The 27,162-nt window shown below is 46.9% G+C and overlaps 1 protein-coding gene across 3 annotated transcripts in view; it reads right to left on the bottom strand.

Moving 5' to 3' along the window:
• Positions 1 to 4,698: 4,698 nt before the first annotated feature.
• gramd4a (GRAM domain containing 4a) overlaps positions 4,699 to 27,162 on the bottom strand; it is a 36,025-nt gene continuing 13,561 nt past the window's right edge. For all 3 annotated transcript variants that reach the window (XM_056578495.1, XM_056578494.1, XM_056578496.1), the window contains 16 exons: positions 17,447 to 17,567; positions 15,267 to 15,328; positions 14,628 to 14,763; positions 13,475 to 13,500; positions 13,133 to 13,224; positions 12,817 to 12,908; positions 11,657 to 11,705; positions 11,167 to 11,238; positions 10,766 to 10,809; positions 10,173 to 10,282; positions 9,519 to 9,673; positions 6,816 to 6,960; positions 6,233 to 6,326; positions 6,010 to 6,100; positions 5,064 to 5,132; positions 4,699 to 4,957 (listed from right to left, as the gene is read on the bottom strand). In XM_056578495.1, the coding sequence (XP_056434470.1) occupies positions 4,847 to 4,957; positions 5,064 to 5,132; positions 6,010 to 6,100; positions 6,233 to 6,326; positions 6,816 to 6,960; positions 9,519 to 9,673; positions 10,173 to 10,282; positions 10,766 to 10,809; positions 11,167 to 11,238; positions 11,657 to 11,705; positions 12,817 to 12,908; positions 13,133 to 13,224; positions 13,475 to 13,500; positions 14,628 to 14,763; positions 15,267 to 15,328; positions 17,447 to 17,567 (1,469 nt within the window). In that variant the 3' untranslated portion in view covers positions 4,699 to 4,846. The remainder of the gene's footprint in view (positions 4,958 to 5,063; positions 5,133 to 6,009; positions 6,101 to 6,232; positions 6,327 to 6,815; positions 6,961 to 9,518; positions 9,674 to 10,172; positions 10,283 to 10,765; positions 10,810 to 11,166; positions 11,239 to 11,656; positions 11,706 to 12,816; positions 12,909 to 13,132; positions 13,225 to 13,474; positions 13,501 to 14,627; positions 14,764 to 15,266; positions 15,329 to 17,446; positions 17,568 to 27,162) is intronic.

Genomic DNA, 27,162 nt, shown 5'->3' with positions numbered 1-27,162 from the left:
AGCAGGCGTGGCTAGAGGCTATAGACAGGTCACACGTCCGGCATCTCTGATTACTTCCCATCCCCGTGTGTGTGTGTGTGTGTGTGTGTGTGTGTGTGTGTGTGTGTGTGTGTGTGGGGGGGTGTGTGTGGGGTGTGTGTGTGTGTGTGTGTCTTTCACTCTTGATCAACCTCCCTTTATCTCCCTCGCTCACTAAAATTCATAAATAATTTAGCTATTTGTTCTGTAATCATCTGTAGTCAGTAGACTAAACTAGTGTAAGTAAGTCTATTACCCGTGCCTTTGGACATTAAATGAGCACTGATAGCCTACATAGTGTTATGAGACCTGTGTTTGTCCTGAGGAAGCCTCCGATAAGAGTATAGGGCTAGAAAGAGTAAAGTATCACATCAAAATGACCGCCTCCATTTTGGAAGTAGGAGCATAGGAACGTTAATTGTGTTTGTCATTGTTCAGTAATTAATCTCGAAATGGTCTCATTATGGGGAGACGTTGTTGCGATTGAAAACGGCCACAGCATCTCTCATGCGGGACATGACAGAACATAATTTTGATTAGATTACGGCATATTCACGTTTATTTAGGATTTTAGCAGAGCCTTTTAGAGAGAGCTAACCTAATTAGCTCTGGTTTTTGCTCTGTGGTCCCATGATGCATCGTGATGTACCAGCTCTGTGGTCCCATGATGCATTGTTGTACCAGCTCTGTATTCCCATGATGCATTGTGATGTACCAGCTCTGTGTTCCCATGATGCATTGTGATGTACCAGCTCTGTGGTCCCATGATGCATTGTGATGTACCAGCTCTGTGGCCCCATGATGCATTGTGATGTACCAGCTCTGTATTCCCATGATGCATCGCGATGTACCAGCTCTGTATTCCCATGATGCATTGTGATGTACCAGCTCTTTAGTGGTGTATGTCCTTAAAGTATGTCGAACAAAGTATGAGAAGGTGTGTTAACAGAGTCAGTTCGCGCAGAGACCACAATGACAAAAGTGCATATATTTTAAATTCATTTACTTAAATAAAAAAAACATTTTTTTTACAATAGGCATGTTTCTTTAAAAAAGAAACGTCATTGTACATTACATCATCTTCTATACAAATTTAAAGTCTGCGGAAAATACCAAACCAAAAATCATCTCAACGAACATATAACTCTGACTCACTCTGGAGTACTGCAGTATTACTTCCAGTACAGCTGCAGCGTTTTATTTTTACTGATATTCTACTTATAGTTGTACTCTTTTGAAAAAGACCCCAATACCTAATAGTCTAGGATTCGCCCGGCGTGTGTGGACAGTAGTCTGTGGGTGAGCACATACAATAACATCAACTGTTGCACATTGAAACAAAGAGCTACCGTTGAGAAGCTCCCCAGGTCTTCATTTTGGGAACATTAAAAAAGAAAACACCTCTTTTTGGACATCCCCTCCATAATCCACATATGAACAATTATATGAATCATAATCATTTTCCATTGACCAGTCTCTTTGCGCTGTGATTGATTAATTAATCATAAGTTATGGTAATAAATTCACCACACTATATTTTCTGGCCTCATCTTTATTTCAAATATGTATATAGTATGTATAAAATACAAGTATTCTCATACACTATTTTGAGCATTTAAGATTATTTTATTTTGTCAAGCTCCAAATTGATTCATTCAAATTATTAACTCAAGTTGTTGGTTGTCGAGTACCAAATGATCCATGTCAAAAACAGTGATGCGTCTCTTTAAAGGGCCTGTTTTACCACCAGGTGGGGTGCTGGTCGTTACAAGATGTTCCAAAATGGCCCACAAGTGGTAGTAGTGGGCACCCAGCTGTATGACGTCTGAATCACCCTAGCCGACCCTGTGACGTAACCATAGAGTCGACTCTGAAACACCTGATGGTAACATTGTACGGAAGAGGAGAAGGGCCGCAATAGACTTTTTTTTTGGAGTTTAAAGTCAGAAATCTAAAATTACATTTAGAATTCTGAGATTAAAGTAGTTCTGATTTTAATCTCAGAAAAGTGAAAAAAATAAATAAAACTCTTCCGTGAAATGAGGGGCCCTTCGAAAAATAAAGAAAAAAAGGAGGTGTACTGCGAGGAGTACAGGATGTGGCCGGCTGATGTACGCTAGCTTCTGAGCGTGTGTAACCATAGTGTGTACCGGTAGCAGAGCTAGTCACCTGACAGGCCGGTGAGAGCGCAGACTTTGAGACTAGGAGCAAGAGCCCAGCGGGGGTCCAGTTGTCATGACGTCAACGTTCAAACTGAGAGTTCCGCTTGACAGCTCAAACGCTACGACGTTCAAACTCTTCCTTCCCGTAACCACGGGTAGAGCATGGCAGACGATGACAGGAAATTAAAGATTTGGCAAGAAGAAGAAAAAGACATTCACAAACATTACAGGTTACATGTAATGTGGTGCATTACATTTAATATGTAACATGTTACATTCTGTGCTTCCTCAGAGTTTCATAAAGCCAAACTCTACTCCACTCAGAGATAAGTTCAGAGACACGAAAAGGCTTCGGATGAAGGCTTAAAGACTATAGAATTAAACTATAGATTCAGCCTATAGATTTAAGCTACAGATTCTGACTGAAGAATGAGACAGTTCCAACCATAGATTCCGCCTATAGAATCAACCTATAGCTTAAGTCTATAGAATAAGACAATAGATTCAACCCGTTGATTCAGAGACTATACATTCAACCTATAGTTCAAACTAGATTGAACCTGTAGATTCAGTCTATAGATTCCAACTATAAATTCAGCCTATATAGAATGACACTAAATAATCAAACTATAGGTTCTGGCTGTAGAATGAGACTATAAATAAACACATTGATTCAACAGATTCCAAATTCAGCCTTGATTTGAGCTATGAATTCATTCTGATTCTGCCACCCAGTCAACACACAGTGAGCTAGATATGATAACCGTCCCCTGTCAAGCAGGGCTCCCATAAATGTTTCTAATTTATTCCCTAAACGAAAAAATACTTGTGGATTCTCCAGTTTTCAAGGCAGCCCATTCGACACAGGCCAGGGTGAAAAACGTATTCCGAGATTACGTGAAACGTATTACGTCCTCATAATCGCACATTCTGTATTACGAGAACGGTCCGTATTACCAGAACTTGGTTATAGGTTTTTTACAGTGTTACATTAATATCTATTTGGCCCGTGGAAACCGGTCTGTTGCAGCGAAGGCAACTTCATACCCAGTTCACAACCTTGACGGGTATCATTTGACGTTTTTTGTCTATTTATCTATTTGCTCTAGAACCACAAGCGGTGACGGCCTGAAATAACTCGAAACACAAACCAAAACATGTGAAAAGCAGATTCCATCTCGGGTCTAGTATACTGTTATAGATTTGTGACGGTCTGAACACATTGAAGCAGAACTTCCAGTGATCCAGTCAGTGGTCGTACAGGTTGGCATATGAAAACCATTCTCCGGTCAGCCAGAAGACCAGCTTCTGCTCCCCTGAATGGCTGCTCATGGTAAAGTGCCTTTGAAATGTCCGGTATGTTCCGTAGTTTGGTGGGCTTTGAAGAACGGAGGCTAGGCCATACTTTAGGATCAACAGAGACTCGTTCAACACGTCACTTTGACACCGCTTACAAATGTTGCACACAAACGCTCCGTCCTCCGTCGTGAATAATTACGAAACGATATCAAAAACGAACGCGGATGCATTCGATTTACAGTCACATGAAATTATTCACAACCAGATCTCGACGAGACGCATCGGACAGAAGAAAAGCTTTGAGTGCGACTCGTGGACGGAGCCGTCGGTATTCCAGTGATCCATTCCACGTGTTCTTGGGAAGAACTTCAGAAAAAAGAACGAGGCAGCAGTAAGTTAAGACTGCCGAACTCAAAAGCTTGTTAGAACCCCCCCCCCCCCCCAAAAAAGTTTACAATAGAAAGGCATTTCGAAAAACAGACGTATTTCAGCATCATAAATTAACAAACACCATAGAGATGCATAAAGGAGCATTTGTTTTAGCTTTTGAGTTCCACGGATAACCACACCACCGAACTCTGTTTTCACATGTGATGGAGAAAGAAAGAGTAATCATGAGACGACAGGGAACCCTCGGAAAGAGAATCCTGTTCAAGCACTAAGCTTAATAAACACAAAATAAATCGACCACAGCTCAAAGTACCAACACTTCCACAATAGCGTCAAGCTATTTCAAAGTCGCGTAATGACGCGTTTTTAACTGCCAGAAGATGATGTTTTGTCGTCCATATGAATCTAAACTGAAATACTGTATTTTTCCACATTAAACTGGAGAGTTGTGAGTTACGTGGTCGGGCAAAGTGGTTCTTGAAACAACGGCCACTGCGTCAAACACAATTATTCTGCGTCAAACACAAAACGGCAGATTTTAAGCGAACCAATCAGAAATCACCCGACACACACTATCGCACAGGAAGAAAAAAAAAACATGGCCAAGCGACACGCTGGTCCAGTGTATCCTCGTGTCCGCCACTCCGCCGCTCGGCCATTCAGACGCTAGAGCGGGAGAGCCAGCTCCCTCTCTTTCCTGATTAGTCAGAACCACAGTCTCACCTGTCTCATAGCTCTCCCCCCCCCCCACCCCACCCCACCCCCCCATTGTTAAACCGATCCCATTCATGTCTGAACATTCCCCCAAACCCCCAAACCCTACACCCAGCCCCCTCCTCCTCTGAGCAGGACCATGTGACCATCGGACGTCCGACCCCTCTGCAGGGCGTCTCCTCCTCCTCCTCTTCCAGAGTGGACCCCCCCCGGGCCCCGCCGTGGAGCCCAGCCAGGGGCTCTGTGGCTGGGGCCGTGCCGGGCTAGAGCTCGGGGTTGCCTGGAGGTTTGGTGGTGGTCATGATCTTCATGTACTGGGTGAAGATGGCCTCGAACGCCTCGTCCCGGTGGATCATGGCGCCAAACACCAGCGGCTGGACCGGACGAGAAGGGCGACTCGGGTTAGTTTGGTTTAGTGGATAACATGGAAACACGATGCATCACACACGAAACATGACCGCTCTCTCTGTAGCACTGTACCTTCTGAGTGGCGGGGGTTGCTATGGAGATGCCCATTCCACTTCCTGGTAGGACGGAGAGGACCTTGTACTGGAGAAGGCAGACATGTCGTACAATGTTGAACTGTTGATCATGTTTCACATTATCCACAAATATTCCCTCTGTGCGATTCGCATCAGGCCAGCCAAGCCGATAACTTAGGATGAATTATTTGGGTATAATGTGTATAATTTGTTTTGGCGTTCAACCAAGGCTGGACCAATCACACTCCTGCACGTTATCCACAGCCAATGAGAGGGCAACCAACCAAGTCGTGATATAGATTACACATGGGACCTGAACTGTAACCTGTGGTACCGTCTTGAGGTTAGAGGTCAACTGTCATGTCATACACAACATCGCTAATTTCACTGGCTCTTTAATTAAGGTATTATTAAGTACTCGTATTGGTACTCAGTATCAGCAAGTACCCAATGTAAGGACTTGTGCTTCTGAGAAAAAGTGGAATCGCCTCATCTCCAGTTACAGGTCAGGGTTGACCTCTGAGCTCTAGAAGGTGAGAGGTTAAAAGTCAGGGATGACCTCTGAGCTCTAGAAGGTGAGAGGTTAAAGGTCAGGGATGACCTCTGAGCTCTAGAAGGTGAGAGGTTAAAGGTCAGGGATGACCTCTGAGGTCTAGAAGGTGAGAGGTTAAAGGTCATGACCTCTGAGCTCCAGAAGGTGAGAGGTTAAAGGTCAGGGATGACCTCTGAGCTCTAGAAGGTGAGAGGTTAAAGGTCAGGGATGACCTCTGAGCTCTGGAAGGTAAGAGAGGTTATGGATCAGGGTTGACCTCTAACCTCGAGAACAGGGAGTTTCAAACTGTGAGGTGCGCCTCCCCTAGGGGGCGCCAGAGTTCTTCAGGGGGGGGCGCACGTGAAAAAAAAAGGTACTCTCTCAAACTTAGGTAGGTCAAAGGTCAGGGTACCTTCTGGATGTCTGTGATGTCGACCAACTTGATGACTTTATTCTTCTTGGAGGAACTTGAGCGGGAACTGGAGCTCTCAAAGCATAGGTAACTAACACGCAGAGAGCGAGAGAGAGAGAGAGAGAGAGAGAGAGAGAGAGAGAGATATGAAGACCAGTTGAGGCATTGCGAGATGTTTATATATTTCAGTATAAAATAAAGAGAGGGAGGGGTGTCCACGTACTTCTCCGTGACGTACAGCACTCCGTTCCTGATGTAGTCCGTCGGCATCTTACGGTCTCTGTTGATCAGGCAGCACCTCCAGCCGTTCTCACACACTGCCAGAGCAACCAATCACAGAGCTTAGACACATACAAGGACCAATCAAATAGCTTAGTCACATACATGGACCAATCACAGAGCTTAGAAACATACATGGACCAATCACAAAGCTTAGAAACATAAATGGACCAATCAAAGAGCTTAGTCACATACATGGACCAATCACAAAGCTTAGAAAAAGACCAGGGCCAATCCTTATGATACAGAAACATGCAAATCTGAAAGCTTCGATGTATAAAATTACCAATCAAAAAGCATGGATACATAAAAGGACCAATCAAAGCATCGCAAATAGTATTAAACCTTCCTTTAGTTGTGTGTCTTTAAATAAATACACATTATCCTGATTCCTATATGTTTTTAAAATGAAAGTTTCAGCTGCTCTACTTTGATTTTATGCTTCCACGATCCACGCTGTGGATAAAAAAAAACACTAAATGTAATGTGATGTAAAAATGTTTTCATGCCGCAGTGCCTCTTCTCACCCGCTAGAGGGCGCTCCAGCTCCGCCAGGTTGAAGATCTCGTGGAAGGCGCCCTTCTTGGTGCTGTGGGAGCGGCCTGCCTCCTCGTCCCGCGCCACGCCGCAGGGGATGGTGGCGATGCTGCCACGAGAGACCACGGGCTGAACCTAGGGAGAGGAGGAGGAGGAGGAGGGGAAGGAGGAGGAGGAGGAGGAGGAGGAGGGGAAGGAGGAGGAGGAGGAGGAGGAGGAGGAGGAGGGGAAGGAGGAGGGGGGGAAGGAGGAGGGGGGGAGCATGGGGGAGCATAGGGGAGGAGGGGAAGGAGGAGGAGGAGGAGAAGGAGGAGGAGGAGGGGGAGGAGGAGGAGGGGGGGAGCATGGGGGAGGGGGAGGAGGAGGAGGGGGGGAGCATGGGGGAGGGGGAAGAGGAGAAGGACGAGGAGGAGGAGGAGGAGGAGGAGGAGGAGAGCATGGGGGAGGAGGAGGGGGGAGGGGGGGAGGAGGAGGGTCAAAAGGGGAGAGGAGGGGAAGAAAAGGAAGTGTGGTGTACAGGAAGGAGGGAGATGGAGGGGTGATAAAGAAGAGAGACAGGAAAAGGAGGCGGGAGGGCAGGGTCCAAGACAGAAGGAGCAGAGATAAACCAGCAGACAGATGCGTTTGGATACGGAGTCGAGCAGAGATAGGAGGGAGGGAAAGGGGGAGAAAGGGAGAGAGAACAGCAATGTTAACAGGGCGTCGACACAAACATCCAACCAGTGACTGCTAGCCATGTGCGTGACATCATCAGGCTGCGTCTAGCTAGCAGGGCAGCGCGCTAGCTAGCTAGCTGGCTAGCTGGCTAGCAGGGCCGAGGGGAGCTAACAGCTAACAGACGGCCGCTCACAACCTCTTCAATCAGATCAACAGGTCTCCTGTCCGTGCCGAGTGCTTTGATGCAGGAGGGGGGAGGTCTTCGTGCAAAGCCAAGAGCCAGGCCAGAGTCCAAGCTTTTGCTTGAAATAGCGAATATTAGCTACCACGTGTTCGCAAACTGTGTGCTCGCTTGGAGGGAAGATGTCAATCAAGCTAGATCAAAGCCATTTACGTGATTAATCAAATCTAAAGAATAATATTTATGTTTGTGATCAAACACATCGGCCCTGATATGAAAGTTATTACATTACACACATTGTTTTTTAAACATTTAAACATTTAAGTATTTGGCTTCCAAACATGATAAAATTGCATCATTGTTTAAAACAGAGTTGGGTTTAAAACGGTCAACCGTGAGACCGGAATATGCGTTTACTTGGTGGCTAATGTTTAGCATGTTAGCATCGCCTGAAGTGCTGGTAGTTGAGTCCGTTTCCATGCCGACGAGCATCACAACGCCCATGCTCAGGCAAAACAAACTTCGAGTTCACAACAAAAACCTTATAGCGGCGTCGAAGTCAAGCCCTGAATGTGTGTTGATTTGTGATCGTTATTTTACCACTGAGCACGTTATCATGTTTGAGAAGTTTGATAAAAACGGAACAGTTTTCAGGTTATCCCTTTGTTTACTTAAAACAGCCTATAGAAGCTCTCTAAATATGCTCTGAAGTGTCAATTAAAATTCTTTAAAAAAAAATAATATAAAATCGTCAGTGAAGGCCACTGACACTAATAAGTTTGAAATAAAGTTTTAAACACTTAAAATAAAAAAGGGAGTCTTATTGTCTGTTGTTCAATGGAGGTCAACTTATGAAATAGGAAAAAGGGTTTCAAATAATAACAGAAAAATACGAGTATAGGATACTAGGAACTACATGAGTGGTTCTCCTACTACATGAATATGTGGGCTTTAAACAAAGCTATCACCACAGGTGCTCTAGCTCTAGCAACACTGGATTCAAAATGTCTTCCATACTCCCTTCGAGAATTAGTTCGTTGTTCGGGAACAAGGCCAATTCTGACATTTTGATCCATCTCACACACACACACACACACACACACACACACACACACACACACACACACACACACACACACACACACACACACACACACACACACACACACACACACACACACACACACACACACACACGACTTGTGGGGGCACTCAGCACTAGTGAGGACTTGGGGGGGGGGGGGGGGGGGGGGGGGTGGTCAGAAGCCCTACCTTCTCAGTACCAGAGAGCTGAGAGGAAAAGAAATGACACACAATGTAGCTATAACACACACACATATGTTTATACACATTCACAAAGATGCAGACACAGATACAAATACACAGATACACACACATACCGATGCATGCACACACACGCATACACCATCGGAATAAACCACTGAAGATCTGACCTTTGACCTGGCCAGGACACGGTCAAATGATCAAGGTGTATGTGTGTGTGTCTGTTTGTGCTTTTCTTGTCTGTCTGTGTGCATGAAAAATTTGTGTAGGGTTGAATGTGAGTATGTTATGTTATGTGTGTTTGTGTGTTTGTGTGTATATTAATGTGTGTGTATTTTATCTGTGTCTGTGTATATGCGTGTGTGTGCGGGCGTGTGTGTGCGCATGTGTGTGTATACGTGTACATTATATGTGTGTTTGCCCGTGAATAAGTGTGTGTGCGTGTATATGCGCGTGTGAGCATGCATGTGTATGTGTTCCTTCATGGGTGTATGCGTCTGTCCCCGTGTGTGTGTGAGTGTGTGTGTGTGTGTGTGTGCCTGTGTGTGTGTGTGTGTGTGTGTGTGCGTACCCGTCTAGACACGGTGGCGTTGGTCCTCTCCTTGAGCTGGGGGTCGGTGGGCAGGCTGTTCCAGATGATGCGGGGCGTGTCGTATTTGTCCCGCAGCTTGGGACAGCTCTTGAAGATGAAGTCGATGATGAAGAACTTAATACCAGCGTACAGGCCTGGGGGGGGGGGGGGGGGGGGAGACAGAGAGGGGGATAAAGAGGAGGAGGGAGGGAGCAGGAGATGATGAGAGTGAGAGACTGTGTGTGAGTGTGAGTGTGTGTGTGTGTGATCAGTCTTCCTCTCCACAGAAAGTGTTTGTTTGTGATGAAGGACCGAATGAAGAAGGTATACCAGTAAGAAAAGAGGTGTGTGTGTGTGTGTGTGTGTGTGCGTGTGCGTGTGCGTGCGTGCGCGTGTGCGTGTGTATGTACGGGTGCTCGTAGGTGTGTGTGTGTGTACGTGTATTTGAGTGTTAGTGTGTATGTACGGGTGCTCGTAGGTGTGTGTGTGTGTGTGTGTACGTGTATTTGAGTGTTAGTGTGTATGTACGGGTGCTCGTAGGTGTGTGTGTGTGTGTGTGTACGTGTATTTGAGTGTTAGTGTGTATGTACGGGTGTGTGTGTGTGTGTGCTTGTGTGCGCGTGTGCACGTGTGTGTGTGTGTGCGCAATCTCACCCATCATGAAGCCCATCAGTTTGTAGGGCAGCAGGCAGGAGGTGATGAAGGCCACCCACAGACCCACGTAGAGCTTCTGGGTGCTCTCAGGCTGCACCCACATGAACAGACTGCAGGACAGACAAAGGATTATACATATATAAATACATATATACACAGGAAAATATATATATACAGAGACCATAGATCGACTCCATGCCTGGCCAAGTTGATGCAGTAATTCAGACGGAGCCCCAACCCATTACTGGATTCATATACAAGAACGTGCTTCTCAGAAGGCCAACATTTCCGTATAAAGAATCATATTTGCAGTGTTCTTATGTAATATTCGGATTTTCTGAGATACTGAATTTGGGGTTTTCTTGAGCTGTAAGCCATGATCATCAAGATTCAATAAAATAAAAGGCTTGAAATATTTCACTTTGGGTGCAATGAATTTATGTATTAGTTTCACTTCCTTAATTTAATTATTGAAATTAATCAACTTTTCAAAAATATTCTAATAAATTGAGATGCATCTGTGTGTTTGTATACATATATATACAGAAAAACAACACACTGATCATTTAAATCATACATTGTATTTGACTTACTTTTTTATTTTCTCCAAAACATCTGACATTTTTCCAAAGAGGTTCTGGAAGGAGAGAGGGAGGGAGAGAAAGAGAGAGAGAGAGAAAGAGAGAAAGAGAGAAAGAGAGAAAGAGAGAAAGAGAGAGAGAGAGAGAGAGAGAGAGATCTAGTTTAAGCTGGATCAGCGTCATCTGGTGTACATGTTGTTTTGATGTCAGTTAAGACACATTACTGTTGAAACACAAAATATAACAAAACATACTGTGCACGATGTGTGTGTGCATGTGTGCGTGTCTTTCTGTGTGTGTGTGTGTGTGGGCCTTTGTCGTATGCGTGAATGCGTGCGTGTATGCCCGTGTGTATGTGAGTGTGTGCGTGCCTGCCTGTGTGTACGTGCCAGTGTGTGCTTGCGTGCGTGTACCTGTGCTTTCTGAGCAACATCGAGAACTAGCTGGAATTTCTCAGAAACAGTCAAGTCTTCTTTTGGAGGATCCTGCAATCCACAAATAATGAAAGCATTATGACGTCACCGACACATTTGAACGCCATGACATCATCGTCCCCTCATAATGACATCATCATCATGACATCAACGTCCCCTCATTATGACATCATCGTCCCCTCATTATGACATCATCGTCCCCTCATTATAACATCATCATGACATCATCGTCCCCTCATTATGACTTCATCGTCATGCCATCATTGTCCCCTCACTATGACCTCTGATTGTTTCTCTCTCTTCGGACGAATGTACTTTGCTTTGGATAAAAGCGTCTGCTAAATGCCCTGAATGTAAATGTATAATGCCGGGTGACCCACATTAGCCTGCTTACTGTGACATGTTCAGCAAGACAGACATCGACCCCATGTAAAACAGGAAGTAACAAACAGGAAACAGGAAGTCTTACCACAGATTCTGAGACCTCAGGCACAATGCTCCACTGGATCCTCCAACCTCTGTGGGCAGAGAGAACACACATCGTTTGTTTTCTTAGAAGGTGTTAGAGAGCTTGACTTAATAGCCGTCGTTTGAGTGGAATGTGTCCTAAAGGCCTTAGCCATCTAGCTAGTGAGTGAAATGGTCTGTGATGATATCTGCTCTCGTCAACTGCACCTGCCTCTGAATGAGACTAAGTGAGATTTTTGATGGTAGATAAATTCTAAATTCTGACCAATCGAGGCCTCTCTTCCCTGGCCCAGGAATCCCTCTTTCCTGTCAGAAACATGTACGCAACAAAAATGTATCATAGCTCATCATCCACTAACAGGTGTGTGTAACACTTCTTTACTTTCAAAATCGTCTCTCTTCTACTCTTTAATGTTCCCTCTCTACAACTCGAAACAGCTAGAGAGCCCAATGAAACAAACCCCTATCCCACACATCGCTCAACTTGCCCTCGTTTCCCTGAAACCGCCCTGATTTGAGACCCTGATGACTTTCTGCTGAACACAGACTCTGTCCTCTTTTCTAACCTTCATAGGAGCCACCAGGACACTAAGGCCCAATCCCATTTCTACCCCTTACCCCTTCCCCTTACCCCTCCCCCTTGTTTTGAAGGGGTAAGGGTAAGGGGTAGAAATGGGATTGGGCCTAAGTTCACCAGTGAATCACTCATCATCACCCATCTCAGTGATTGAACACTACATACGAGTTAGTTATTTATAAAATACATTCTCACATTGTTGTACACATTTTAACACCTTAGTAGGAAATTTGCATGTTACATGTAGCGTGTTGCGCGTTGAACGTTTAGTGTCGCGTACGCCAAGTAGCTTACGCGCCGCGAGCTACACGTGGGGTACGGCACGTAGCGTACGGCACGTAGCCTACGACAAATAGCGCGCGCCGTGTAGCATGTGCCTACGGCTACCTACCTTAGGCTAGTTGCCGTACGCTACGCGGTGTAGGCTACCTGTTGAAGGCTACCTGCTGTACGCTATGTGCAGTATGCTACGTGCCGTACGCTACGTAGCATATGCCACGAAGTAATGCCACGTCGTGCGCTGGTGAGAGAGGCTTTGCGTGAGCCCGGTTTCTGTGTGAGTCCAGTATGTGTGGGTGCGTTACCTGGCGATGAGGTAATTTAAGGAGAGGCGGAGGATGGCCAGGAAGAGGAACATGGGCATGGCCCAGCCGTGCCACGCTGCGTTCATGTAGATCTGGACAGGACAACAACAACAACAACAACACAGCTGGTTAGCCTCACTAGAGGGGGTCTTCAGGTTAAGACGCCTGCAGACGCCTTATAAAACCGTTCCAGACAGACTTTTGGTCAATAATCTAAAGTCTGAACCCAGACTGGCTCAAATCTTGGTGAACGTGGCGTTTTACTTTCTTTCACACACGCACATGCAAACGCACCCGCACACACACACACACTCACGATGAAGGCGATGCCCGAGGTGTAGACGGAGTGCCAGTTGGAGAGCGCCGACAGGTTCCTCATGAAGTTGGTGACCGGCCTCGCCCCGCGCTCTGAGAGGGACATTTTAGGGGACATTTCAGAATAAGAGCGCACGACCAACAGCCAACCGCTGTTTTAATGACGGATCAATTAACCATAAGGAATTCATAGTAGATTCACATGACGTTTTTATTATTCATTATAAAATATAAGATTAACTTTATAAATGCCAATGGGAATATAACTATTTGCAATTTAGAAGTTAATGTATACTATAGTACAGTTCATTAAAAAAACAAGTGTGTGTGTGTGTGTACTCACTGAGTCGCCTCATGTTCTCAGTCAGCCTGAAACAAACAACAAAACGAGGGTTAGGACAGGACAGGACAGGACAGGACACACACACACACACACACACACACACACACACACACACACACACACACACACACACACACACACACACACACACACACACACACACACACACACACACACACACACACACACACACACACAGCTTTGAATGTGTGCTAGGTTTGTTTGGCCTTCGCTGCCAGACTCACTCATACGGAGGCGGGAAAAAATAAAGATAATATCAATCGGTTTTTTTTCCTTTCGGTGCCGAAATTAAAACGCTCCCCTCAATTCTCTCTCCGCCCGCCGTGTCACCATTAACCAGGTCCCCCATGATGACTCCATTCTCCTCCCCTTCAAGTTCGAGGTCAAATCGACGTCTCTTGGTGAACGACATCATCTTCACTGAAAACAAGCATGTATGGGCTGTGGTGTATAAATATATATGATCCTATATATTTATTTTGCTAGTAAAAGTATTTCACTTTAGAGCCGAGGCCTGACATTGATATGGGCCCCCTCCCGCTCACTCTCTCCCTCTCTCTTGCACATTTCATGCACATTTTAAGAATCAACATAAAAAGATAATAATCTGCATTAATTCAGGAAGGTAATTCCAGAAATGCATTGCTTGTTTCATCCCTATAGTGTAGGGTCATTTGACTCATTTCGTTAAGATCTCATCGATGTACATCGTTGTTTTTCCGTCACATAGAAACCAGGGCTAACATGCAGTGTGCCTCGTCCACCACTAGATGACACTAGTTACTTCCTAACGGTTCCGTCTGACGGTTGGCCGCCATCGGTATTCAGGGGTTTAGTGGCCCAGAACTGCTGCTGCTCTGAACCACAGGGCCATGAAGAGTATTTACCGTTCCAAACAAAGTCGCCGTAGAACATTACTGATTAAACCTGCACTTCACCTAATTTTGGATCTATGTGCCAAAGACACGTTTTCTCATATAACAATAATATTATTAATAATAATAATACATTTTACATCAACTCAGTGACCTCAAAGTGCTATCATCATATCATTCAGTCATCATAATTTCCTCACATTCTGTTGATAATCGTGGTTCCTTTTTCATGTTTTAAACTAATCATTCGTTAGCACCTCTTAGCGCTGAGCGGCTCCTCTGCCTCAACTGTGGTCTCCTCCGGCTGGAAGCGGAAGTCCTCCATGTAGACCCCGAAGCGGTCGTACCACCAGCGCTGGAACCGCGAGCTCCACTCCTCGCGCTGGGGCTTGTCTGAAGGAAGGAGAACACAAGCTAACTTGTTAGCTAACCGGTGAAAGAGCCAAGTCGTTATCTATCCAGTGAATGAGCTTACTCGTTGGCTAACCGGTGTACGAGCTAACTTGTTAGCTAACCTGTGAACGAGCTAACTCGTTGGCTAACCGGTGACCGAGCTAACGTGTTGGCTAACCGGTGACCGAGCTAACTCGTTAGCTTCCCGCTGAACGAGCTAATTTGTTAGCTAACCAGTGAACGAGCCAACTCGTTAGCTAACCGGTGAACAAGCTTACTCGTTGGCTTACCAGTGGGCAAGCTAACTCCTCATCTTCAAAGTCATTTAATATGTGACGGTCTTTCCTTATTCAGTCGGTAAGGATCGGAGCATTCGCTGCTTTAGCTGAATAGTTGACTACTGGGCCCGGAAAAACACAAGGTGTCCACCTCACTTATTTAACATGTTAGCCATGTTAAGCAGGGGCTGGGGATAGCCTTCCCTGGCTCTCGGTCCAGCTCACCTGTCCGGGTGTTGGTGGGGGATTGCTGCTTACGGGGTGGCTGTGGTGGAGAGTCCTCTAACCTGAGAGAGAAATCAAGAGAGAAATGCAACGGTTTAGAAGGTTCAGTGGATTGTCCTTCCTGGAGGCCAGTGGGTGTGTAATCCAGTATCACCTGATCCAGTATGCAAAAACACTCTTACACACACGTGTGGGTTTAATGTGTCTTATTGGCTGACGAGGGATTAATGCTTCGCTCGTTATGTAAACATAGCTCCAGGGTCACATGACAAGAGAATGACTTGCATGTTTTGGACACCCGCACATGCACACACACACACTCACGTTTGGCAAAGTGAGCTTGTATCAATTGTACAAACACATGAATATTTAGGTAAGACATGTAAATACAGATTAAGGCTTCAGACTCTCTCTCTCTCTCTCCATTTCTCTTCTTCCTCTCCCCCTCCCTCCCCCAGACTGTCTCACCCTCCCGCACCTCCTCTCTCGGTCTTCTTAACCTTCAGTGAACTGTAAACTGCCGTTAGTGAGACGCTCACAGAAGTGAAATCCCTCTCCGCTTGCTTCCCTCAAAAAGCTGATCAAGAAAAGAGTGTTGCTTAATTCATTTTCTTTGGAAGGAAGTCAAAGTTGTGAGCGTTGGCAACTTTCAAGAGCCAGGTGGGACCGCACTCTGAATTAAAACATCGGTATCATCAGAAAATGTACCGCTTGGACACATTTAAAAACATATGGTGGTAATGCATTCTTTTGTTTAAGCACAGCTGGGTAATTTACGTTTTGAACTGGAATAACCTTCTTTTACTTGGTTGTGTTGAAGAGGAAAAGACTCCAGACTCAATTGTTCGTAGGTCACCTAGACTCTGCACATCCCCCCCCCTTAGCCCCCCCACACCCCGCTACGCACTTATTGTATGTTGTACGTCCTGGCACTTAAAAACAGTACTTAGTATTGTGTAGCATCTTATTCTAGCCGTCTTTTGTTGTCTACGGGGAATGGGTTAACCTAGCGATTGTTGGTGCTTTGCACTAACAATCGTAAGTCGCTTCGGATAAAAGCGTCTGCTAAATGGCCTGAATGTAAGACAACAAAGGTTAAGTTGTCACATAGATGAATCATTTTAAAAGTGATATAAAACCCTCTCTCTTTGTCTCCCTCTCCCTCCTCCTCCCTCTCTCTCCTCCTCCCTCTCTCTCTCTCTCTCCCGCTGTATGTTGATGTTTCTCTCCCTCTTCCCTCTCTCTCTCCCGCTCTCCCCCTCTGTGTGTTGGTGTCTCTCTCCCTCCTCCCTCTCTCTCCTCCTCTGTGTGTTGGTGTCTCTCTCCCTCCTCCCTCTCTCTCCCTCTCTGTGTTGGTGTCTCTCTCCCTCCTCCTCTGTGTGTTGGTGTCTCTCTCCCTCCTCCCTCTCTCTCTCCCCCGCTGTGTGTTGGTGTCTCTCTCCCTCCTCCCTCTCTCTCTCCCCCTCTGTGTGTTGGTGTCTCTCTCCCTCCTCCCTCTCTCTCTCCCCCTCTGTGTGTTGGTGTCTCTCTCCCTCCTCCCTCTCTCTCCCCCTCTGTGTGTTGGTGTCTCTCTCCCTCCTCCCTCTCTCTCCCGCTGTGTGTTGGTGTCTCTCTCCCTCCTCCCTCTCTCCCCCGCTGTGTGTTGGTGTCTCTCTCCCTCCTCCCTCTCTCTCCCCCGCTGTGTGTTGGTGTCTCTCTCCCTCCTCCCTCTCTCTCCCCCGCTGTGTGTTGGTGTCTCTCTCCTCCTCCCTCTCTCCCCCTCTGTGTGTTGATTTCTCTCTCCCTCCTCCCTCTCTCCCCCTCTGTGTGTTGGTGTCTCTCTCCCTCCTCCCTCTCCCCCGCCTCTGTGTGTTGGTGTCTCTCTCCCTCCTCCCTCTCTCTCCCCCGCTGTGTGTTGGTGTCTCTCTCCCTCCTCCCTCTCTCTCTCCCCCTCTGTGTGTTGGTGTCTCTCTCCCTCTTCCCTCTCTCCCCCTCTGTGTGTTGGTGTCTCTCTCCCTCCTCCCTCTCTCTCCCTCTGTGTGTTGGTGTCTCTCTCCCTCCTCCCTCTCTCTCCCTCTGTGTGTTGGTGTCTCTCTCCCTCCTCCCTCTCTCTCCCTCTGTGTGTTGGTGTCTCTCTCCCTCCTCCCTCTCTCTCCCTCTCTCTCTCTCCCTCTGTGTGTTGGTGTCTCTCTCCCTCTCACCTGGTCCGGAGCACCTCGCTCATCCTCTGCTCCAGGTCTATCCTCTTCCCTCTCTCCTTCTCCAGCTCCTGCCGCAGCAGGTCCACGTTGGTCTCCTCCCGCAGCTTCCGGAGCTCCTCCTCTGGAAGCACAAACACACACACAGCAGGAAGGTCAGCGAGAGAGTGAGAGAGAGTGAGAGAGTGAGAGAGAGAGAGAGAACGAGAGAGAGAGAGAACGAGAGCGAGCAAGAGAGAGCGGGAGCATCTCTCTTGAGGCCTCAGCTCTAAGGGTAAATAGTAAATGGTAAATGGACTGCATTGATATAGTGCTTTATCTTTATGGACACATTCACCCACCGACGGCCGATTCAACCATGCAAGGCGACAGCCAGCTCGTCGGGAGTAGCTTAGGTTGAGGTGCCTTGCTCAGGCGCGCCTCGACGACACTCGAACTAGCAACCTTGCGGTTACCAGCCAACCCGCTCTACCTCCTGAGCTACTGCCCAAAGAGTACGTTAGCGGTCGATGTGAAGTGATCAGCGGCTGCAGCGGCTGCAGCGTGGGCCGGACTGGGACGGGCCCCCGGGCTGGTTCAGGCCCTGGGGGGGGGGGCCCCATCGGGTCCGTGTCTGGCCTAAGGAAGGTTCTGGTTTCAAACCCCCAAGTCCCCATACTGCCTATAGGCGTCTCTGAGCAGGACGCCGCTGCCCCTACCTGCTCCTAGATGAGCTGTATCTGAGCCCCCATCCCATTGGACTGAATAAAACAAAGAATGTATAATATAGGTTAAACTGACTGAAAAGACTGTATATTATAAAGTCTACCTTCTCCTTGGTGAGAAGGTCCTTGGTGACATCTGAGAACCCTTCCTGTCGCGTTGGACTGTATTAAACATAGAATGTATACTATAGGTTAAACTGACTGAACAGACTGTATATAATACAGTATACCTGCTCCTTGTGTCGGAGAATATATCTGTGTCTTTGAGCAGTGAACAGTATGAGCACAAAAGTTGAGGTCTTCCTGATGATAAAGTGCTTCACAATGACCCTGACTAGAGAGAGCAGCGCGAGAGAAATGAGGAACGTGAGAACTCGTCACATGAGGAACCGAGTGACTTTCCTCGTGTGTGCGGTCTGGGGTGATGATTGTGGTGAGGGAACTTACACGATTCCATAAACAATCATTTTATGCAGAGATTCTCATTGTGTCAATATTCTCATTGCGTCAATAAAAAACAGTTTATTATGACAACTGATTCGTGTGAATATTCAGTTTTATATGACGATAGATTTTGTTTGGAGATATTTGCCTGCTTTTCCTCAACTTGGAATAAGGTGACAAATGAACTCTCGTGCCCCCTCTCTCTCTCTCCCCCCTCCCCCCTCTACCTCTACCCTCTCTCTGTGTTTCACTGTCTGCTCTCTCCCTCTCCCCCTCTGTCCCTCCCTCCCTCCCACCCACCCTCCCTCCCTCCCTCCCACCCTCCCACCCTCCCTCCCTCTACAGTGGCAGATGGATGAGGAAGTAGGCTAGATGTTCAGATACCGGCTCCATCACAGAGCCGCGTTACGCTGTGATGGCCGTAAACAAAGGGAATTCGTCTCAGGGACGTCATGTTCCCTACCGCAAGCTAATGCACACCTTTAACGCTCTTCTGAGCGATACAGAGAGAAAAGGGAGCGTATGTTGACCAAATGATTGTTGCTCGGGTTGAGGTGAGGTAAGGTTGGTGGTCCCTAAAGTAACACATCAGATTAGTCTGATACCCGGGCCCTGCTACATAAAAGGAACAGACCCATCATTAGCAGCAGTGCTGGTAAGGCTTTCTCCCTACAGTCCCCTTAGCCCTCCCAAGCTCCTCCCCCTTTAGGGACTCACCTGTCCCAGGAATCTACAGGTGGGGATGGGTTCACGGCTCAGTAGTCTTAAGAGACGCGGGAACACGAGAGGTTTCAATAAAGTGGACCACATTCTTTCCTCTGAGGTTTAGTGAGGTGGTGGTGTGTCGGATCACTGGTTGGGAATACAAATCCCACATACCAGCTGCAGCAACACATGGTTAAGGTTCAGGGTAAGGAGTGACTCAGTTAGTTAGGTTAGGTTGAGGTAAGTAACTAGAGGGATGACTAGAGTTAAGTAGATAGTTAGGCTAAGTAGCTTAAGGTTTGATTTGGTAGTTAAGGTCAAGGTTTGTTTGGCTTAGTCGTGATAGCTAGCTTAAGCAGGTTAAGATTTGGGCTTACTAGTATTAGCTCGTTCAGTAGAAGGCCTGGGTAGTTAAAGGTGAATCAGACGATAGTTCAGCAGCGCTGTTCTTTAACGAGGGCGCGGTTCGGGACTCACTGAGGTTTAGGTTCATTTTGTGGCTCTTGATCTTGTTCACCGTCCCGTTGAACAGAAACTCAAAGCTGTCCTCCATGTTGGACCCGGTTATCCACCGGCGCTCTGACACGGTACCGGGCCCCACCGTCCCCCCCGTAACGGGCACCACCCCCGTACCGGACCCCCCCGTGTGGCGGCCGGACTGGGGGGTCCCGGGTACAGCCCCGGTCCGAAAGCTGGCGGCGGCCATGAGTCCTCCACACCCAACAATATGGAGGTCCTGGATTTAGCACTAACTCAGGTCCCCAGAAAGCAGTTTTTCACAGGGAGTGTGTCTCCGCCATCATTTACCAAATTTAATCCGACCCGATCGCCGAAGAGGAAAATAAACGCTTAGTGAAAGGTAAAGTCCGGGTTCTCCAGACCTCCGGACCATACTGGGGTAGTTTGTTCAGAGATTACGTGTTTCTCCACACGTTGTTTACCGTACAACGGACCGAACATGGAGGAAAAACCAACTCTTGGGAAGTTAAAGTCCTGATCCTCTCCAAAGTCAAGACCCCCACAGAACTCTTTCACAGCCTTTCCTCCATCATCATAATCAGCCAAATGCAGACAGACCAATCATCAATGCTCGTTCAATAACCATCTACAATAGCGACGATATCAGCCTCATCACAGAGGAGAACTAACACTAAGCGCGTGTTCTGAGGGGCCAGAGGGCTCTGAGGGGCCGGACCTGAGCCCAGTAATCCAGAAAGAGGGCTCTTACTGACCACAGCCAACCAGCGCTTCTGAGGTGGAGCGAGGTGGTCACTAAGGTCGAGAGAGAACGGAGGAGAGGGAGGGAGGGAAGGAGAGAGAGAGGAGGGTGGATGTGGAGAAGGAGGGTGAGAGATGTGGAGAGAAACGGTGAGAAGGGGAGAGAGTTGAGAGTTTATAGAGTTGGATAGAGAGGTAGAGGCAGAGAGAGAGGTAGAGAGAGGTAGAGGCAGAGAGAGAGGTAGAGGCAGAGAGAGAGGTAGAGAGAGAGATGGAGAGTGGCAAGCCGACTAAGGCAGCCTGGAATTTCAGTATTTCTAATCACTTAGCGTGCACACACACACACACACACACACACACACACACACACACACACACACACACACACACACACACACACACACACACACACACACACACACACACACACACACACACACACACACACACACACACACACACACACACAAGATTACGTCCAAAGAGTAATTTTTGGTGTGTTGTCGTTTGCGAAGGACTTACAATCGACCACGGATAAAGAACCAACAGAACCACAAATCTGCTCTCATGCTCTCAGAAAAGGCCTTCAATGGTTCAACGGAAAAATACTGACAAGTACAATGGACCACACACACACACACACACACAAATATATATAGATGAGAGAGAGATATGCAAAGTTGAACACTGGTCTTCCGTTGTTATCAACAAGTAGGAACGAGTGCGTGGTGAAAGCAGCATATCATAGGATATAATTATATTTATATTATTCATTATTTTTAGCCCCGACTTGTCCTCTCTTCCTCACACTGATTGACACGTCCTCCCAGCTCTGAACATTAATAAAACACGACCCCCATCGTCACAGCATCTCACTCTCAGAGATTGAGAAACTAACCCTGATCAAAAGGCAACACTTATCTGTAATATTGTTATATCCCACGCCAATAGAGAGAGAGTGAGAGTGAGAGAGATGGAGAGAGAGACGGAGAGACAGAGAGTATAAATGATGCCTGTTGCAACACAACAAACAGAATAAGATATAACTTTCTGTGTTCTGCCACCACTGATGAATAGAGCGTCTCATGACGGTTTCAGAACAACAGATGTGTCTTCAGCGTTCAGGCGACACAATGAATGATCCATTGTTCACCAGAGGAGGAAAACACCAGAACTAATTTCCACAAACTGATAAAAACAGACGTTTGTCCACACGATCCCTGAACCACCAAAACCAAGGTCGGACAATATCTCCAGAGCTCCTGTAATCACTCTGCCCTGAAGGGATATGGAATTAGGTTCCATGTGATGTATCTATCGTTGTATATCTAGGTTCTAGAACACAGATATACAACGATAGACGCAAAGATGTGTTGCTATTTCCATACAATTAAAATACTTTCAATTATAATGTTCTGTATGATTTTACCAAACTATTTTAACAGCAAAATGATCTACTGGGGTCATAAAACCAGCTATAGCAAAACGTTGCCATCTCTAGCTCTGGAACATCTGTGTGTTCTAGAACAGGACCATATCTCAGGGTTCGAGAACAGGGACAGAGCGAGACAGAGACAGACACAGAGAGAGAGACAGACACAGAGAGAGAGACAGACACAGACCAGAGAGAGGACAGAGAGAGAGACACACAGAGAGAGAGAGAGATAGAGACACACAGAGAGAGCGAGACAGAGACAGACACAGAGACAGAGACAGAGACAGAGACAGAGAGAGAGAGAGACACACAGAGAGAGAGACAGAGACAGAGAGACACAGACAGAGAGAGAGGGAGAGAGACACAGAGAAAGAGAAAGAGAGAGAGAGAGCGCCTGGAGGGCCAGTGGCCGAGCGACTGCAGCAGAGCAGCGGCAGAGAGAACATTGATCAGCTCGTCTCTGCACCACCCCCCCTGCAGTGACCTTCATTCACCACCACACACACACACACACACACACACACACACACACACACACACACACACACACACACACACACACACACACACACACACACACACACACACACACACACACACACACACACACACACACAGTGTGATGTGGCATTTGCTTTAAAGATAAATGTCAGAATGGAAAAAGTCAGCCATGCATGCTGCTGTGTGTGCGACCAGTCAAGCCACGAGGAACTATATAAGTGAATGAAGCATAATGTGGGAGAGAGAGCTCAAAGAGACTGCAACAGTCAGGGAGAGAGAGAGTGCAACAGGAACATTTAGATAAGAGACAGGAGAGAGAGGAAGAAAGAGAGGGAGGGTGAGAGAGGGAGGGAGGGAGGGAGGAAGGGGGAGATCTAGGGTATTAAACCTGCCTGTGTAATAATTACACAAGGTGATCTGGTCGACTGGTCTGGTCTCCCACCATTAACAGATGGTTTAAGTCCGCACCAGGTACTCTCTCTTCCTCCGTCTGCCCCTGTCTCTCTCTTCCTCCCTCCCATGCACATCAAATGATGCACACACACATGCATGGAGTGCAGTTCACACACACACACACACACACACACACACACACACACACACACACACACACACACACACACACACACACACACACACACACACACACACACACACACACACACACACACACACAATAGCGCAGTGCAGATGCGTTGCGTTTTCGTGTCGACGCTAAGCCCTCTTACATAATTGACACTCCCATTGTGTTCTCCCCGTGGGTCTGTTAGCGGTGACCTTAGGGGAGGCGGCTGCGGCCAGCTGGACTGGGAGACAACCAACCTGTAAGCTAGCCAGCCAGCCTGTAAGCTAACCAGCTTGACACCTGGCCAGCGTGAGCCTGCTAGCCAGCTTGACATGTAGCAGTCAAGCTACTACGTGTGGTAGCTTGACTGCTACACGTAGCCTGATAGCCCGCTAGTGCTTCAAACGGGACAACAGATGGACAACATGGAAGATCTTCCTTGAAGTTTTACTGGTCAGAGCACCATGTAAAATATATAAAAAAATACGAAGCAGAATCTCCTTCCACCGACAAGAGAATCGTCTTTAACCCAGTAACGTGAGACCACTCGTACCATCCCAGGGAAGACCTCAGGCTACAGTCATGCTACTAACACCTCGGTCTAAAAACGTGCGTTAACGAGAAGAGAGAGCTTCAGTTCTACTTGAAGGTGATCCTAATCAGCACATCTCTACAGCGTTGGCTCATATCATTATTATTTCATGCAGCCCCCCTGATGGCACCAATGGAGCGACACACAAGTTACAGTTAGAAGGTTGTCGGTGAATAGTTTGGATGAGTTATGAACAGCAAGTGTGCATCAAATAGATGAAGCAGCCTATATGTTATCCGTTTACATTATTTGTTCGTTGGGCTAAAGTATAATCCAAAAACACAAAATCGTTATTATAATAAATAAAATAATCAAATCGACTCCCATTTTGTTTTTAGTTTAACATTAGGAGATTAAAATGATAAATAATTAAACGTTAATAAACTCTAACAATAATTGTTCAATAAACATAGGCCTATTAAGGCTGAAGCCATCAAAATCATAATCTCATTTTCACATGTGATCGGCCAAGGATTAAAACTGTCAACTGCAATTTATTAGACGAGATAATACGGTAACTCTACGCCCTTCAGAGGTCTAAAGTGCGCTGGCATGTGCGTCTCTGAGCGCCTGGCTGCTGAGCTGCTCTCCAGCTGAGGAGTCTGTCTGCTTGGCGGTTGGGTCGTTGTTTGGTGCACCAGCGAAGTACTCTAGCTTATATTGCTATCAGAGAGCAAGGGAAATAGTTTGATTAATGCACACTCACACTGAAGGACACAGACACGCTCTGGTTTCTAATCAGAGTAATCAGTTGAGGGAACCAGGACATCAGTGACACACACACACACACACACACACACACACACACACACACACACACACACACACACACACACACACACACACACACACACACACACACACACACACACACACACACACACACACAGAATGGAAACTTGTGCGACACATGTGGGTATTATATGTGTGATGTAACACAGCATGGATAGAGAGAGACGGAGGGATAGAGAGACAGAGCCATAGCGAGAGGTAGAGAGACAGAGGCAGAGAGAGAGATAGAGAGAGAGATAGAGAGACCAAGGCAGAGACAGAGGGATAGAGAGAGAGGGGTAGAGAGAGCGGGGTGAGAGAGTGAGAGAGAGAGAGACATTGAGTGCCCTGGTGAGGGAGAGAGAAGGGCCAGAGTGCCAGCCACACAGAGGGTAAAGTGATCACGCCGATGTGTCTGCCCAGTGGCTCTCCGTCAGCGGGATGCAACACAATCCACGCTAATCCAGCCTCATTTAAGCAGGTGTTGAGACCGGCAGCCACTCACTCCTCATGGCCACTTTCACACTCGGCCGGCGACCGGAGAGGTCTGGCCAGGGCTCAGTCTGAATAATGAGAGAGAGAGAGAGCGAGAGAGCGAGAGAGAGAGAGAGAGAGAGAGAGAGAGAGAGAGAGAGAGAGAGAGAGAGAGAGAGAGAGAGAGAGACCAACCCATCAAGGGGCCAGGGCACAGAGAGGGGGGGCTTCCTCGTTAATCGCTGTCGTGGTTGGCCTTGCGATTCTGGCCTAAATATTGCAAGCTAACCTCTGGTATCAAATCTAGAAGCTGGTCTCGAACCAGCCCGACAGCGGCAGCTTAGCTCGGAACAACGTTCAGCCAATCAGGGACCACCCAGCAAGGGGTGTGGACGATGACCTCACCAGGCCAACGCCATTTCGTATTATACATTGTTGAATACTGCATTGGTCCTGGAGGAAATACAACACATTCACATGATTATAGACCGAAAAAAATGCAACTAAAGTCGGGTTATTGTAATCTATTTGTAGAAGAAAAATATGAAAATCGTTGCGGTTTTAAAGGCCGATATTAAAAAAGGGGAAAGTTGGAGAAAAAGTATTCGGTAGTTTAATGTTTTTTTTTAAACTAGAGCTGGTTATCTGTACGGAAATTAACACTGCTTCAACAGCAGTGCCAGAGTGGAATCCTACTAATAAGCTTCATATACCCACACAGCTCATTAGAAAACCGTGTTTGGAGCAACCTTCTAGTCCCCGGAGGAGTGAGCCAGCTATCCCCACCGCGGCTACCAACGATTAGCATGTGTTGTTGTCATTCGCTACAGAATCGACCGCGGGCTAAGGCTAGCCGTGTAACGTGCGCTATGCGGGAACATGTGCGTCACATAACGACGTATCGTAACGCGCACAACTTTTGTCCTCCAACACTGCTGCCGTACCAGCAGCCTGATAATCAGATTAGCCGTTATCGATGACATATATAAAAATCCACTCATCCAATTAGTGAGGACACGGGCTAACGATCGCTAGCTGGAGTTCCCTGTCATGTCGCGAGTGTTAAGGCCTTTTTTCTTTTTCAAAGCGACAATTTAGGCACATAATCAAACTTGTAGTAGCGACAAACAAGTTGGTAGTGTATATATTAGTGCAGGCCTAATAATTGTAAAGCTTATTTTAAATTAGTAATATTAATTAGAAGGAGAGAGGCATACAGAGGGAGAGAGAGAGAAAGAGAGAGAGAGCGAGAGCGACAGAGACAGAGAGAGAGACAGAGAGAGAGAGAGAGACACAGGCCGTTGAATTTGTAATTCTTGATATTAGATAAGGTTAATCCAGTTAAAAATCAACCCAGATTTTGAGCTTAGGTTGGAGAGATCCATGTGGAAGGAAACGTCGAAAGACAATAGGAAGGAGGAGATAGGAGGAGGAGGAACTGAGGAGATAGGGAGTGAAAGTGTGATTGACGACATGAGGGCGATTCACCGCGCGCGCGCACACACACACATAAACAAACACACACACACACACACACACACACACACACACACACACACACACACACACACACACACACACACACACACACACACACACACACACACACACACACACACACACACACACACACACACACACACACACACACAATAAAGGGGAACAGGTGGTTCCAGTCCACCACTGTGTGTGTTCTGGTGGAGCTGTGGTTCTGGACAGAATAGGCAGAACCAGTAGAGGACAGTCTCGCTCAGATAAGGTGGACACCTAATTAGTTCAATGCTGGGAGGGCGTATCAGACGCATCAGGGCTAAGAACAATGAATGATACAAATATAATGATAGCCTAGGTTCTGTTGCTGTCAGCAGGCACTGGTCTGTACTGGTGGGGAACAATGGAAGACCAGTGTTCATTCTTTATCCTCTACAGCGCAGTACCCCCACCCCCCCCTTACGCACTTATTGTATGTTGTACGTCCTTGCACTTACTGTACCCACTTATTGTTCCTCCATGCACTTATAAATAGTACTTAGCATCGAGTAGCATCTTATCCTAGCTATCTTTGTTTTGTACTGGGAATGGGTTAACCTAGCAATCGTTAGTGCTTGGCACTTGGTTCTATGAACATCCCTTACTGTACCGACAGTGATAGATTGTTGTTCCTCTTTCTTCTGACAAATGTACTTATTGTAAGTCGCTCTGGATAGAAGCGTCTGCTAAATGCCCTGAATGTAAATGTTAACGTACCGTCGCTACCATTCTGGATGATTTCATAGTAGACCGATTTGTAATTATACTTCAACCTACGAG

Source organism: Gadus chalcogrammus, chromosome 19, assembly GCF_026213295.1.
Source record: "Gadus chalcogrammus isolate NIFS_2021 chromosome 19, NIFS_Gcha_1.0, whole genome shotgun sequence".
Taxonomy (NCBI): Eukaryota; Metazoa; Chordata; class Actinopteri; order Gadiformes; family Gadidae; genus Gadus; species Gadus chalcogrammus.
The sequence above is the reverse complement of the archived record's forward strand: the minus strand, read 5'-3'. Positions and strand labels throughout refer to the sequence as shown.